Below are 14,798 nucleotides of genomic sequence, written 5' to 3'. Positions count from 1 at the left end.
TGCTGATGTCTTGATTTTAGCCCAGGGAGACCCATGTTGGACCACTGATCTAATCAACAATTTCAATAAATTATTTTCAATACTCATCTTAACAGGACCTTTTTGTTGCAACATTGTTGAACACTCCCTTCTTGAAGATTTCCTTTTTCTTAGCTCAAGATACCAATCTTTCCTGGTTCCTTGCTTTCTGGATTACTCCTTTCTAGCTTGCTTCCCTGAGTTTTCTTATTTTGCTCAGTACTTCATTTTATTTCCTTTTTGGCTAAGGACTAAATATAATCCCAATAGTATCATCACTGTCTCTAATCAATAATGCCTAGTCAAATATCCAGTCAGTTGCCTCATGTCTTATAAGGTCCACATATTCACATGATCAATTACACATCTTTTATGTTTCTTTTAATCTCTAAATCCCTCTTCCATAGCCCCTCCCTACTCCCTTACAATTATTTTGTTTTAGAAACTAGATTGTCTTGCAGTTTCCCACAGATTGGATTTTAGTAATGGCATTCCCATGGTATAGTTTAACATGTTCCTCTATTCTCTATTTTCTATAATTGGTAGTTAGATCTATGCCAGCTCTTAAATACTGGTTCTTCCTAAGGATTTGTATTTTTCCTACTTCCGTTCATACCTATAAGTTTCCATATTTTTCTTTCTTGATTCTAGCCCAGAGAGACCCACTGATCTACAAACCTGTAGTACTATACATTCATATTGTTTTAAGCAACAAAGTTTACGGTACTGTGTTACAGCAGCAACAGAAATTGCTATACTTCTGAACACTAAAGCCATATTTTTAACTATATATATTAGATTATTCACTGTGGTTGTCCCACAAAGACCTCAAATTCAACATGCCACATAATTAATATATCAATCTCCTCTCCAACGAAAACTTACTTATGCTCCATTCATGCAAGCCAGAACATTTGTCCCATTCACACCTAATATGTAAACCCTTTAGGTTCAAACTCCTCTGTTTTCCCAAATGCTTCCCCATTCTCTAACATCTGATCTACTACAATACTTCCTAATTGGTTTTCCTATTTTCAGAGCTCTCAGGGCTATCCTTTACTGCAGAAGTTGATAAACTTTTTCTGTGAAGATCCAGATTGTAAATATTTTATTTAGGCTTTGCAGGCAATACCGTCTCTGCTATAACTAATCAAGTCTAGTCATAGTATGAAAGCAGCTGTAGACAAAATGTAAATGAATGGGGTGTGGCTGTGTTCCAATAAAACTTTATTTCCAAAAATATTTGGCCTGTGGTCATAGTTTGCTGATCCCTGCTCTACACTGAAGTCAACACAGTATTTTTGAAAGGTAAATCAAATTATTTTACTCCCCTACTCAATCTGTGAGATCTCAGTTCAGCCTTCCTAATATAGTAAAGTTCTTCATGATCTGGCCCTTGACACCTTCTAGCTTCAGAAAAAGTTCTTATGCTAAGGGAAATAAGTCAGATAGAGGAAGACAAATACTCTATGATATCACTTACATGTGGAATCAAAAAAATAGAACTAGTGAATGTAACAAAAAAGAAACAGATTCACAGATATAGGAGAACAAACTAGTGGTTACCAGTGGGAAGAGGGAAGGGGGGAGGGGCAATATAGGGATAGAGGATTAAGAGGTATAAAATATTATGTATAAAATAAGCTATAAGGATATATGGTACAACACAGGGAATATAGCCAATATTTTATGACTATAAATGGAGAATAACCTTTAAAAATTATGAATCACTATGTTATATACCTGTAACACATAAATACTGTACATCAACTATGCATCCATAAAAAATTTTTTTTTAAAGATAATTCTTCTTCATATGGGAAGGGTCAACTATTCTACCTCCAATTTTCTATATTCTCACCTTCATCCTTAAGCATATCAATCACATCCTCTATCAGGCTCACCACTTCTTTGCTGTTCTTTGGATGTTGTAAATTCACCCAAGTCCTGACTTCTTCAGGGAGAATTGTCAGGAATTGTTCCAATACCAATAGCTCTAGGATCTGCTTCTTTGTATGAATTTCTGGTCTCAGCCACTGAAGACAGAGCTCCCAGAGTTGGCTCAGGGCTTCATGAGGCCCAGACACTTCCAAATACTGGAAATGTCTGAACTTTAGACGAGAGGCTTCACAGTCATCTGTCTCCACGACTGGGATGGATTCTGGCTGCCAAGACACATCTGCTCTCAGGACCTCACTTTGTTCGTGAGGAGCCAGGTTTTGAGGTTTTGAGATAGCCGTCAACTGGTTTAAAGGCTGCATCTTCCTACACAGAGCTCCCACTGCAGTTCAAATTTGCCTTATCAGAGGATTCCAATAATTCTCATGCTTGGGCTAAGCACTTGCGTACTATATACATATATATGCAGTGAGAAAAGTTTCAGGAGCTTCAGACGCAGAGCCAATATTCAGGCACCCAAGAGACTGAAAAAAAAGACATAAATATGACCTACAGATAATGAACATGGATAGGTCAAAAAGTACACTCCCAGACTATAACAATCAAAAGTTTCAATTTTTCAGGATTTTCTAAAAGCCAGTCTGCAATACCCATCAATAAGGGAGGTCTTAGGCTCAACAAAACATTTAAACGTTGCAGGACTACCACAGGTCATATTTGGCACTTAGGTTACTAAGAAGGCTATTGGACAGAAAACAAAGCTTGCTAACAGAGGAGTGAGTAACTGGAATTTTTCTTCAGTGGCAGTTCTCACAGAGTATAGCTCAAGTGCAAGGAGATGTGGACCATGTAGGTTGGGCAGAAAGCATCTTGACTGAAAAGCCTTCTACAGGAGCTGATATCTAACAACTCTACAAGTGCAGCTCTCAGGGTTCCCCAAAGAGCGTGCCAGATTATGAGTCACTACGTTCAGGGGAGTTCAGATCCAGTTTTCTATCTGATTTACAGTTCTCCCAGTCCAGATGCAATTTACCATTCAGAAGTCATTTTTATTATAAGCCTCTAGGCCAGTGGTTCTTTTTCCATAGCATTGTGCTTGTACAGTTACAATATCGTTTCAAATTTCTCTGAAGATTCTAATTTGAGTTTTCTGTTTCCTAAATTCCCTTTGATTCTGTGGTCAGGTTTTCTATTTATCTTGGTTTTTAGACATCTGGTATTCCCTAGTTTTCTGCTCATATTTAAGAATCAAGTGTTACATTGATTATTCCAGATCATCATATGAATTTCTACTTCTTCTGTATCAGTAGATTGGTTTCCTAATGGGTGTCTATCCTGAATGGGAGACTTACCAAGAGCCATGTGAATATCAGTGAGACACACACATTGGCAGACTTTGATTTAGGGTGAGTGGAGGAGCAGGCTGTCAAGTTGTGGGCTCCCCACACCACAAAGTGAAAAGGTTTTACTATGAAATGTCAACACCTAACCTAAAAGCCTTCCTTCTCCTCAGATGGTTTATTCAATTTATTTAGGGAAGAACTTTTTGTGGGAGGAAGGCACTGGAGCTAAACTGCTTCTCTATGTAGGTGGGAAGAGGGCTGGGAGGTTGGGGAGATGACTGGAATAGATGTTTCACATGTAACCCTTCACTCGATTCCTATGTTCTATTTAACTCTCACTGCCATACTCTGTTGAAACAGCTTAAGATTCTCATAGGCAGATGGGTTTCCACCTCCACTGTGGTCACCTCCTAGCATATTCTAAGTTGTGACCTTTTCTACACTGCTTCTGTAAACTATATTTTCACTTTCTGTCTTGTAGAAATGTATTGATGCCATCTATATACTCATTAGTATCCCCATTACATGGGGACACAGGGCAAAGTGGAACAACTGAGGGAACATTCTGAGATCCAACACAAACCTTCTCCAAAACTTAAGGAAAGTACACGTTCATTACCAAAAAAAAAAAAAAAGGAAAGTTCCGAATTGCTTAAGAGGTATCACTCACTGAGATCCAGCAGAACAGTGAACTATGGGCCCAGAAACTTTCAGAATTAACATACAGGGAGAAAGAAGAAAAAAAAGTTCACAGATCACATATTAAAAACAAAACAAAAAACCAAGTAAGCATTCAAAAAAAAAAAGCAGATTTAACAACAAGAATATCCATTGCAACAATAAATGCACTGGGTAAAAATTTAAACTCAACTATGTAAAAAATTAAGAGACATCCAAAACAAAAGAACTCCAAAGCTTAAAGGGATGATAGAAAAAATAACAAACAAATGTAAACAACAATAATATGCAGGGATATACCGAATTAAGATGTATATTGAATTAAAAGCACAAATGAATAAAATGAGACAAAGAGGGAACTTTAAATGATTGAAGGTACAACTCATAATGAAATATGACTGCTACTAAGTGTATCAAATAACACAATGAAATATATTTATAGCAAAACCCTCAGAAAACAAGAGATGCAAGCAACAATACCACCACAGAAATGGGAGACTAAGGCAACTTTCTCAGTCCTTAACAAGTAAGGTAAAATTGATAGTATAGAGGACATGAATAACATGCTTAGCCTGATATATAAAACCAGATAGAATGCAGTTTCTATTCAAGCACTTATGAGAATGCTTACAAAAGCTGCTATTTATTAAGCTACCAAAAAACTCAATAAATAAAAAGTAAATAAAAGTGGTACAAACCACATTTATTACCAGAATGAAAACTAGATCTTAACATCAAGTAGAAATAAAAAAAAATCTCAACTACTTTGAAATTTAACTTTTGCTTCTAGAAAACAACTCAAATTAAAAACACTAAAAACTGCACTTCAAAATCTAACAGCTCAAGTTCTACTGTTAGGCAATAGCAAAGCCTTATATATATAATTAAACAAGAATGAGTTGAATTAAATGTTCAACTCAAAGTGAGAAAAGGCAACAAAATATACTAGGAGTTTATAGGTTAAAAATTAATAAATTACTCAGTATAAATAACTATAGAGCTAGGAGGACAGGTTAGAGATGTTCAGGATGATATGCTAGCACTTAAGATTTCGAAGGAGGAACAGTCTGGATGATAAATGGTCCAAGGTATGACTGTGACTGAGAATAGCTTAAGTGGTCTGTAAGTGACCACCAATGGAATAAACAAAGTCAAGAACTGTTAAAGTTTAAACTCTAAAGTACTAAACAGACACCTTTAAGGATGATGGTAGAACTCAGAATGAAGATTTAAGACGCTGAGCCAATACCAAAGGAAGGAAGGGCTCAGTAAGGCACAGGTGGCAGGAATCTGGAGAGTTAGATCAAATAACCAGCTGACACAAGTTCATAGGATTTTACAGCGTCAAGGAACTTGAACAGGCACTAATTATGGGGAAAAGGCAGTATCTGTGAAAAAGGGTTATTTTAATCAAATAGGTCATAGGCAGAGCAGTAACCTGAGGTAAGGAGAATCTTTCGCCTTCCGAGATTAGCTTGTAAAAAGTAGCATAGAGCAGTGTGCAAATGAGCATCCGAAATAAAGAGGTTTTAGGGAGTGGCCAGGAATGAGTGGGACAGCACGGCAAGTTGGAATGAACTTTTCTCCATTTTCTTTTCCAGTCTATTGATCCAGTCACACTGGATCGGGAATCCATATCAGTCATTCCAAAACCAGCTGAGCAAGATATATTTACCAGATTAAACGCCTGGAGACTGCCCCCATCACAGAATGGAAGAGGAGACAGCAGACCTGGATCTGGAACCTAACCGTCCTGTTTCCCACCCCAGCCCTCTTTACCTCTCCTCTCTCACGCACTAACTTCCCACCACAGCCCACGCCTCCATCCCTGTCAGCTCGCGCCCTCCTCCAGCTTCTCCCGCAGAGACTGCAGAGCACAGAGTTGGAATCCAGGTAACAGCGAACAAGCTGAGGAGACCGCGTGGACGCCCTCAAGCAGGATTCCCAATTCCACGCACCCGCGTCCTCACCGCCCGCTGACCCGCGTGATACCTGCGAACACCGCTCCCAGCCAGGGCTGGGTTCTGTCACACCCAGGAGCCAGTTCAGAGGAGCCGCAGAAGTCGCCCTCCCAGCCTGGGGAGGGAGCTTGCGTTAGTAATCACGCCTCAACTAAGCAGCGCGGGCCACACCTGTCCCTTACACGCCAGCGCCGGCTCAATATCTACTGAATACCAAGACGCAGGCCGGCGCACTCCCGCGCACGCGCACCATCCGTGGAAGCCCCCAGAAGCCCCCGCGGCCCAAGTTTGTAAAGTAGACGGGGTGGGGCTTCTGCCCATCCCGCCCCTTTCCCAGGCCCCGCCCGCTTCATAGACGTGAGTCCAACCCTAGGGCCAGGAACCAAGGGCGACGCTTAGGGTAGGTGGGAAAAGGCCTTGTCAAATTTCTGTGGCTTTCTCCATCCCCATCTAGGAGAACTGGCCAAAATTTTTTTACTTTCTCACCTTCACCCACCCTCCTCCCCCATTTTCTTGGAATCAAAAAACAGTGAAGTAATTTTGAAAAGATATGGTCTTGTATATAACATGGTTTAACATGGTTTTTACTGACTTACTGATTCGCTCATTCACTATTTATTCAATTTTGCATCGCGGTAGAAAATCTTGCAAAAGATCATGAGTCCAGTTTTGGCTTGTTACACATGAGATACTTTGTGACATCCAAGAAGCATTGTCAAATTGGACGTAAGTGAGAGCTTAGAGGTGTATGGGGCCAGACTTGTAAAATTTGTGTCAGTAATGCGTAGATAGTACTCGATACTATGGGGAGGGGCGCAGAGAATGAGGCTGCAGAGAGAAGGAGAGAAAACAGTAGAAGGAGGAGGAGTCTAGGACTGAGCCCCAGAGGAAGAACTCAAACTAGTAAATCAGGGACTGTCTCCCAGGAAGGGAGCTTTAAATCTAGATCAAACAAGATAGGAACCAGATTTTTGTTTGTTTTAACCAAACTCTTCTGTACTCATTACTATCATAAGCAAATTATAAATGTCATCTCACTCATCACCACAACACTATAAGGAAGAGATTATCATCCCCAAAGTTATGGAAACTAAAAGATAGCGAAGCTGAGCTTCAAGCTCAGATCTCTTCGTACTTGTCCCACTGCTACTCACTCAACGCTTCAAGATTTAGAGGGTCATTAGTAAGATGTGCCAGAATTGTGGAATGATATTTTCCAAGATTACGAGTATGGTGTGTGCCATGAATTGTTTGTGATGGGGTTGACCTTTATAAAAGTCAGTTAATAGCTAGGCAAAATAAAAATTTTAACTTGTGAGTATTGCCAGTAAACAGGCTCAAACATAGTCTTTAGCTAATTAAGATTTCAGGGAAATGGAAAGGGTGCCAAGTATGAAGCGGAATGACCAGCCTTCCTCTCATACCTTATAGATATGAGGTTTCTGACCATGTGTCTTCAAAGGCCCACAGAGGCCTAGATACTGCTTTCTAATTGAAGAAGAGTCACTTTCAGTTTGCAGTCACCTCACTAAAGTCCAGCTTTTTTTTAAGGGCACAATTTTAAAGGTTTCTCTGAATATATGACTTTCATTGTAAAGCCATCTGGGATTAGATCCTTAAGATGCATAGACTTGTTTGCTACAAACTCCGTTCTCTTCTATCATTGTGAAATCCAGATCTTCTCTGTATTTAAGAAAAAAATATAGAGAAAACTTGACCTGAGTTAAGCCAACACTTTTCCTAGACCACTTATATATTCATTCAGCCAATTTTTATTGAGAATTTAATATGTGGCAAATACTGTACTAGCAATTGAAAATATATTAGTAAACGCAATCAAATGAAGACTATCTTAACGACCAATGGAAGCATTCCATATGCTAAGCTATTGTATTTCTTCACCCAATGTTCTGTGTTCTGCACATCCTCAGAATATTGTGTTGTGTAGATTGTGAGTTGCATTGGTCAGTCTGGAATTTGTAGATAGTCAAGATATGAATAGGGGTGATTTGGTTTCATGGGCCATGTGTTATGGACATTTGTCAGTTTTGGGCTTCTGATCCTTTGAATACACTGTCTAAAATTATAATCTTCTGTTGAGTCTTGTGAGGGAGTTGGAGCCTGTCCCCATCCATGGAAACTGAATACATCTAATATTAACTTCCTTTGTCTGCACTGCAGCTAGGACTCGATCAATTAGATATACCCAGTCTAGACTTTGAATTAGAGCCAGTGACATGAAAAAGCAAGGACATCAAAAAGTTTCTTTTTAAAAAACAGACTTTATTTTTTAGGTCAGTTTTAGATGTACAGAAAAATTGAGAAGATATAGTACATTGACTTCTGATATACACCCCCTTTTCCCACTATCGACTTACATTGCTATTATTATTATTTACATTATTGTGGCACATCTGCTGCAATTAAGAAAATAAGATTAATACCTTATTATTAACTAAACTTTATACTTTGTTTGAATTTGCTTAGGTTTTGTCTCCTTAGGCTCCTCCTGGCTGTGACAGTTTTTGAGACTTGTTTTTGATGACCTTTACGGTTTTGAGGAGTACAGGTTGTATATTTTATAGGAAGCCCATGTATGAGAATTTGTCTGTTTTTCTCAGGTTAGGGGTTTGAGGGATCTTCCGATCATAAAGTGCTATTTCCATCACATCATCTCAAGAGAACGTACTAACAACAGGACCTAACACTATTTATGTTAACCTTGGTCACCTGGCTGAGGTAGTGTTAGCAATTTCTTCTCTTTTTTTGTCAGCGGTAGAGAGAGCAGCAACATTCCAATTTCCAGGTTCAGGGAATTAGCAGCTCCAGCAGCAGGGCCTGTGCTGAGGGTGTTGGCAGTGTAAACTGCGCCACCTAGTGCTGAATGGCCATGATGTCCTCAGCTGACATTGTGTTAATGAATTTGTGTTAATGAATTTGGCCCGTGATTCTGGCTGCAGAATCGGAATTACTATTATTCAGTATTTTTCCTTTTAGCTTAAATCATGCATAGTCAGTTTCTGTTACTTGCAACTACAAACCCTGACTGATACATCATCTTTATTATGATTCTTTAGAAGCTTCTTGGCCCTTTATTCCCCCTCTCCCTCCATAGCAGGAGAGGCAGTAGGTTTTTTTTGTTTGTTTTGGTTTGTTTGTTGTTGTTTTTTTGCGGTACGCGGGCCTCTTACTGCTGTGGCCTCTCCCGTTGCGGAGCACAGGCTCCGGACGCGCAGGCTCAGCGGCCATGGCTCACGGGCCCAGCCGCTCCGCAGCACGTGGGATCCTCCCGGACCGGCACATGAACCCGCGTCCCCTGCATCGGCAGGCGGACTCTCAACCACTGCACCACCAGGGAAGCCCCTTCGATTTCAATTTTTTTAAACTTATTTTATTGAAGCATGGTTGATATAGAATGTTGTGTTGATTTCTGCTGTATAGCAAAGTGATTAAGTTATTTATATACATATATTCTTTTTCATATTCTTTTCCATTATGGTTTATCACAGGATATTGAATATAGTTCCCTGTGCTATATAGTAGGACCTTGTTTATCCATTCAATAGTTTTCATCTGCTATTTCCAAACTCCCAATCCATTCCCTCCACCCCCCTCATTTTATTTTTTGTATCTACTGTATTTTTAAGTGAATAAATGTTATATTATAAAGAGTAAAAAAAAAAAAAGAGTGAAGCAGCTGTCAGTCTGTTTATTTGGACTAAGAGTTTATGAGAACCTAAAGTGGACTCTAGAATTGACCATTCTAGACAAGTTGAGCCACAGTGAAATGTGGTTAGAGGCATCTAAGCTTAAGGGGTCAGTCTAGGGATGGTAAACTCCAATTTCTAAAATTCTAATTCATTTTGCTTTCAGAAGAGATATTCATTGGGTTAATTGCGTTCATACAGAGGAAGATGACCTGAATGAATATTGGATACCAAAGGCATGTTAGATAAAGGAATTTTAAAGGAACAAGTGTGTGGTTGGCTGTGAAAATTGAATTTGGGCAAATATAGAAACTGACTTCAGTGAGTTGTGGTATAGAAGGATAATGAAAATTATTCTAGGAGTAAAACTAGGGAAAGTGGGTTGAAGATATAGGAAAATTGATTTTGACTTACCATAAGGAAGATCTTTCTAACAGTAAGAAAACTATCTACCTATGAAAGGGAATGATCCTAGAACGTAGAGCACTAGCTATACCATTCTTGTTTATGCAAATGCTGGACAATTACTCAATGGCAATATTATGGAGTGGTTTAATCCTCAGATATATGTTTGCATTAGATGACTGTTGAATTCACTTTTTACTCTGATAGTCTGTGTTTATATGGACTTTGGGGTGATGATATAAAAACTCATTTTCTGGAGCTTTCAGGAGAGAACATCATGAACTAGGAAGTTGTGTGGCCTCTGGTACCTTTTTACAAGCTGAAATGCTTTGGGCCGTGAATGAGACCAGTATTAAATACATTGATGGTTTTGATTAGACTATTCCTGGTTTTGTACGACTGGGACATCCAAACTTGAAATGTCTTTAATGTTAGAATCAGGTATGTGATTCATATTAGACATTATCTCTGGATAATCCAGTTTAAGTCTCTTAAATTCAAGGGTGATCAAGCTTAAAACATGTCCACATTAGCTGAATTTACCAAAAACTCCTTCAAATTATCATTTAGTGCTTTTCATAATCAAGAAATAACCTAACTTTTCATCCTTTTATTTCTTCCCTGTGTTTAGGGTGGTGTATTCACAGTTTCTGGAATATGTTCCTTACTTTTATGCTTCTTCCTGAAATGACCTAACTTGTAACTGTCGACTGAAATCCTGCTCCTCTTTTAAGGATGTTACTCAAAAAGTCAGACCTAGAGGTCACCGTCTCTGAGAAAAGGACTTTCTTCCAGCCAGTTTCCTGAGAGTTCCTTTGACATCCTGGTTTCTCAGGCTATAAATTATGGGGTTCAACATTGGAGTCACCACTGTATAGAACACAGATATCATTTTATCCCATTCTTCTGTGGTCTTGGAATTTGGCCACATGTAGGTAAATATTCCTGATCCATAAAAGAGGACAACAACAATGAGATGGGAGCCACAGGTAGAGAAAGCCTTGAGCCTCCCCTCCCCAGACTGCATCTGGATCACAGTGGAGATGATATTCCAGTAGGAGACAAGGATCAGGGAGACAGGAGCTAAGAGGATGACCATACCCATTGCAAAGATGGCCATTTCTGTGCTGTAAGTCTCTGCTGAAGCCAGCTTCAGGAGGGCAGGGAGTTCACAAAAGTAGTGATTGATAATGTTCTGTCCTTGATAGGGAAGTTGGAAAGTAAAGGTGGTATCTACCAGAGACACTAGTGCGCCACTGGCCCAGGACCCTATGGCCAACTGGAGACACACTTGTGGGGTCATGATGGTGGAGTAGTGCAGGGGCTTGCAGACAGCCACATACCGGTCATAGGATATCACTGCCAGCAGTGCGCATTCCAGAAGGTAAACAATGATCTGTGTCATATACCCGAAATAAGAAATAGTTTTCCTCTTTACCAGGAAGTGGACCAACACTTGAGGGACAATACTAGTAGAGAAACAGATCTGTGAAAGAGAGATTTCTAAGAAAAAAGTACATGGGGGTGTGAAGTCGAGAATCCATGAAGATGAGAATGGTGATGAGCAGGTTTCCAAGCACAGTCAACAGACAAATGATAAGGAAAAGAATAAACAGCAGGATCTGGGTCTGCAAGTCCTGTGAAAGGCCAATGAAGATAAACTCAGCCACAAAAGTGTGGTCTTCTTCTCCCATTGAGATTTATGCTTGTTTACCTGTTTGGCACAAACAAAAAGAACAGACTTTGGGTTTATGACATCAAGTCCTGTAGAAGAGGCTCATTTAAAGCTCAATTAAAAAACCCAATTAGATATTTCTAGCTTTTTGCTATCCAGCTTGTTCTAATTGATACTAAGTAGAATATTTTTATTCTTATTAGTTGATTGTAATTTAAATCCACCTCATTTTCCCCAAATCTCCTCTCCCCAGTGCCTCTTATTTATAGATAGAATATCTATATTAAATAGACGTTGTTAAAGCCTTCTTGGCTACTTCTGATATGAGGATATTAGAGTTCCTGTGGATTTTACTAAATTGCTATACACAGATTATTAGGAAATGACCATGTATACTGTTAGGACTACCACCTTGCATAAAACTGCACCACTAACTGTTCAAAATACCACATATTTAATTATAACATATGCTTGAAAAACATGAAACAGTTTTTGGGCATCAATTTAATTTGACCTCTTAAAAAACAACAAAATTTTCTTGGGTTTAAAAACAAAGCTTTGCCATATCAACACTAAGGTCCATTCTGTTTGGATTAAAGAATAAAATATTAAAAGTAAAACAATACAAAAAAGGAAAAATAGGTTAAAGTTGTTGTGATATATGGATAGGATCAGACTTGAAAATCACAAAAGCCTTCTAAGAAACCATGAAGGAAAACGTGTAGAGTTTCCAACATAAACTGAAAGATTTCTGTGAGATAATAATATCATGAACACAATTAAAAGATAAACTACAAACTGAGGAAAATATTTTAGGGAGACATCAGACAAAAGTTAAAATACTTTATTACATTATGATTCCATATAAAACACTATGAAAATTGTTGAGTCCAAGAAATAATGGACCAAGGACATGAAAAGACTATTTACAAAGAAGAAATGCAAATAGCTACCAAGTATAAGAAAAATATTCAATATTATTATGACTAAATACAATTACAACAATGAGAGATACAGTTTTTACCCAGGAAATTAGCTAAGATTTTAATAGCAACATCACAACAAAAAATAATAACTAGTATTTTATTGAGCATTTAATACATGTCAGGCATTACTATAAGGGTTTTATATTATTATATTGTCCTGATAACATTATGAGGTAGACACTATTTTTCTTATTTTGCAGATAAGAAAATTGAAGCAAAGAGAGGTTAAATCACGCAATTAATAAATGGCAGAATCAATTAGCTGTATAATGTATAATGAAGGTGCAGAGAAAAAGACATTTTTGTACAATGCAAGTGAGTAGGAAAGTTAAGACAATATTTCTGAGAAACAATTTTGTCAAATATATTAAGTGACTCAAATATTCATATGCTTTGACCCAGTTCTCAATAGTATGGGTAAGGGAGAAATTCCTTTTTTTTACTAGTCCTTTCTCCCCATGAGGAGTAAAAATCTGATTTATAACATTTGAGGATGTTGATTGGTCCATGATTACTACTGGGTAGGATTACTGTGCTTTAAAAGGTCATGCACATTTCTACTTCTCTTCTTCCTGGGACTGGACTGTTAAGTTGAACAAGGTCCCCCTTAAGAACTTTACTTGCTCTATTCTCTCATTTTTGAATAGTTCCTAGGTGTGCTCATCATCACGTTGTTCTTGTGTATCATGTTGCCAGCCAGAAGGTAATATGATGATACAATATGGATTTAAGCCATAAGGGATCCTTAAATGACTGTAGACTAGACCACATAGCCCAATCCATGCTTATCAGAGCTCTGAACTTCAGTGACATTAGGGACTAGCTTGGTTAATAAAAAGTAGTGCCTTATTTTTCATTACTTCACATTTCTTTTGTATAACTCTAAGGAGAGGAATGACTAAGAATAGAGTAGTATTAGGAGTTCCTGAATCCCCAAGGCCTAATATCATCTACTACTCGCAAACATTATCCCAATTTCTAAATCCAATTCTAGGAGCCCATTCTAAATAAATACTCTAAATTGCAGAAAATATTCACAAGAAAATACATTTATCACATCATAGTCATGAAATAATGGTTAAAAACAGACATTCAGACCAATGAAACATAATAGAGAGCCCAGAAATAAACCCATACATATACGGTCAACAAGGTGCCAAGAATACATTATGGGGAAAGGATAGTGTCTTCAATAAATGGTGTCAGGAAAACTGGATATCCACATACAAAAGAATGAAATTGGACCCTTATCTCACACCATATACAAAAATTAACTCAAAATAAATGAAAACAACCCCTAGAAGAAAATATAGGGAAAAAGCTTCTGGACATGATTCCTTGGTAATGATTCCTTGGATATGACAGTAAAAGCACAAGCAACATAAGCAAAAATAGACAAGTGAAACCACATCAAACTAAAAAGCCTCTGCATTCCAAAGGAAACAATTAACAAAATGAAAAGGTAACCTGTGGAATGGGAGAAAATATTTGCAAACCATATATCAGATAAAAGGTTAATATTTGAGTCACTCCCTCTTGCAAAAGCACTGGAATCACAACTAACAGCTGGGCAATCACTGACAGGAAGATACTGGAACTCACCAAGGAAGATACCCCACATCCAAAGACAAAACAGAAGCTGCAATGAGATGGTAGGAGGGGTGCAATCACAAGATCAAGTCCTATAACCGCTGGGTGGGTGACTCACAAACTGGAGAACAATTATACCACAGAAGTCCACCCACTGGAGTGAGGGTTCTGAGCCCCACACCAGGCTTCCCAACCTGGGGGTCTGGCAACGGGAGGAGGAATTCCCAGAGAATCAGACTTTGAAGGCTTGTGGAATTTGATTGCAGGACTTCGACAGGACTGGAGGAAACAGAGGCTCCACTCTTGGAGGGCACACACAAAGTAGTGTGTGCATCGGGACCCAGGGGAAGGAGCAGTGACCCCACAGGAGACTGAACCAGACCTACCTGTTAGTGTTGGAGGGTCTCCTGCAGATGCAGGGGGTGGCTGTTTCTCACTGCGGGGATGAGGACACTGGCAGGGGAAGTTCTGGGAAGTGCTCCTTGGCATGAGCCCTCCTGGAGTCTGCCATTAGCCCCACCAAAGAGCCTGTAGCC

The 14,798-nt window shown here is 38.8% G+C and overlaps 2 protein-coding genes across 2 annotated transcripts in view; both read right to left on the bottom strand.

Moving 5' to 3' along the window:
• Window positions 1-6,165, bottom strand: part of ZNF215 (zinc finger protein 215) — a 24,702-nt gene extending 18,537 nt beyond the window's left edge. The window contains exons 1-2 of the mRNA XM_007459831.1: window positions 5,931-6,165; window positions 1,880-2,441 (exon numbers count right to left, since the gene is read on the bottom strand). Of these exons, the coding sequence (XP_007459893.1) occupies window positions 1,880-2,279 (400 nt within the window). The 5' untranslated portion in view covers window positions 2,280-2,441; window positions 5,931-6,165. The remainder of the gene's footprint in view (window positions 1-1,879; window positions 2,442-5,930) is intronic.
• Window positions 6,166-10,774: 4,609 nt separating this feature from the next.
• Window positions 10,775-11,747, bottom strand: LOC103085438 (olfactory receptor 2D3). Its single transcript, XM_082931153.1, is given in 2 exon segments — window positions 10,775-11,495; window positions 11,497-11,747. Coding segments are annotated over 2 exon segments (930 nt in total). The 5' UTR covers window positions 11,706-11,747.
• Window positions 11,748-14,798: the final 3,051 nt, after the last annotated feature.

The sequence above is a fragment of the Lipotes vexillifer genome, unplaced genomic scaffold (assembly GCF_000442215.2).
Source record: "Lipotes vexillifer unplaced genomic scaffold, Lipotes_vexillifer_v1.1 scaffold61, whole genome shotgun sequence".
NCBI lineage: Eukaryota > Metazoa > Chordata > Mammalia > Artiodactyla > Lipotidae > Lipotes > Lipotes vexillifer.
The sequence above is the reverse complement of the archived record's forward strand: the minus strand, read 5'-3'. Positions and strand labels throughout refer to the sequence as shown.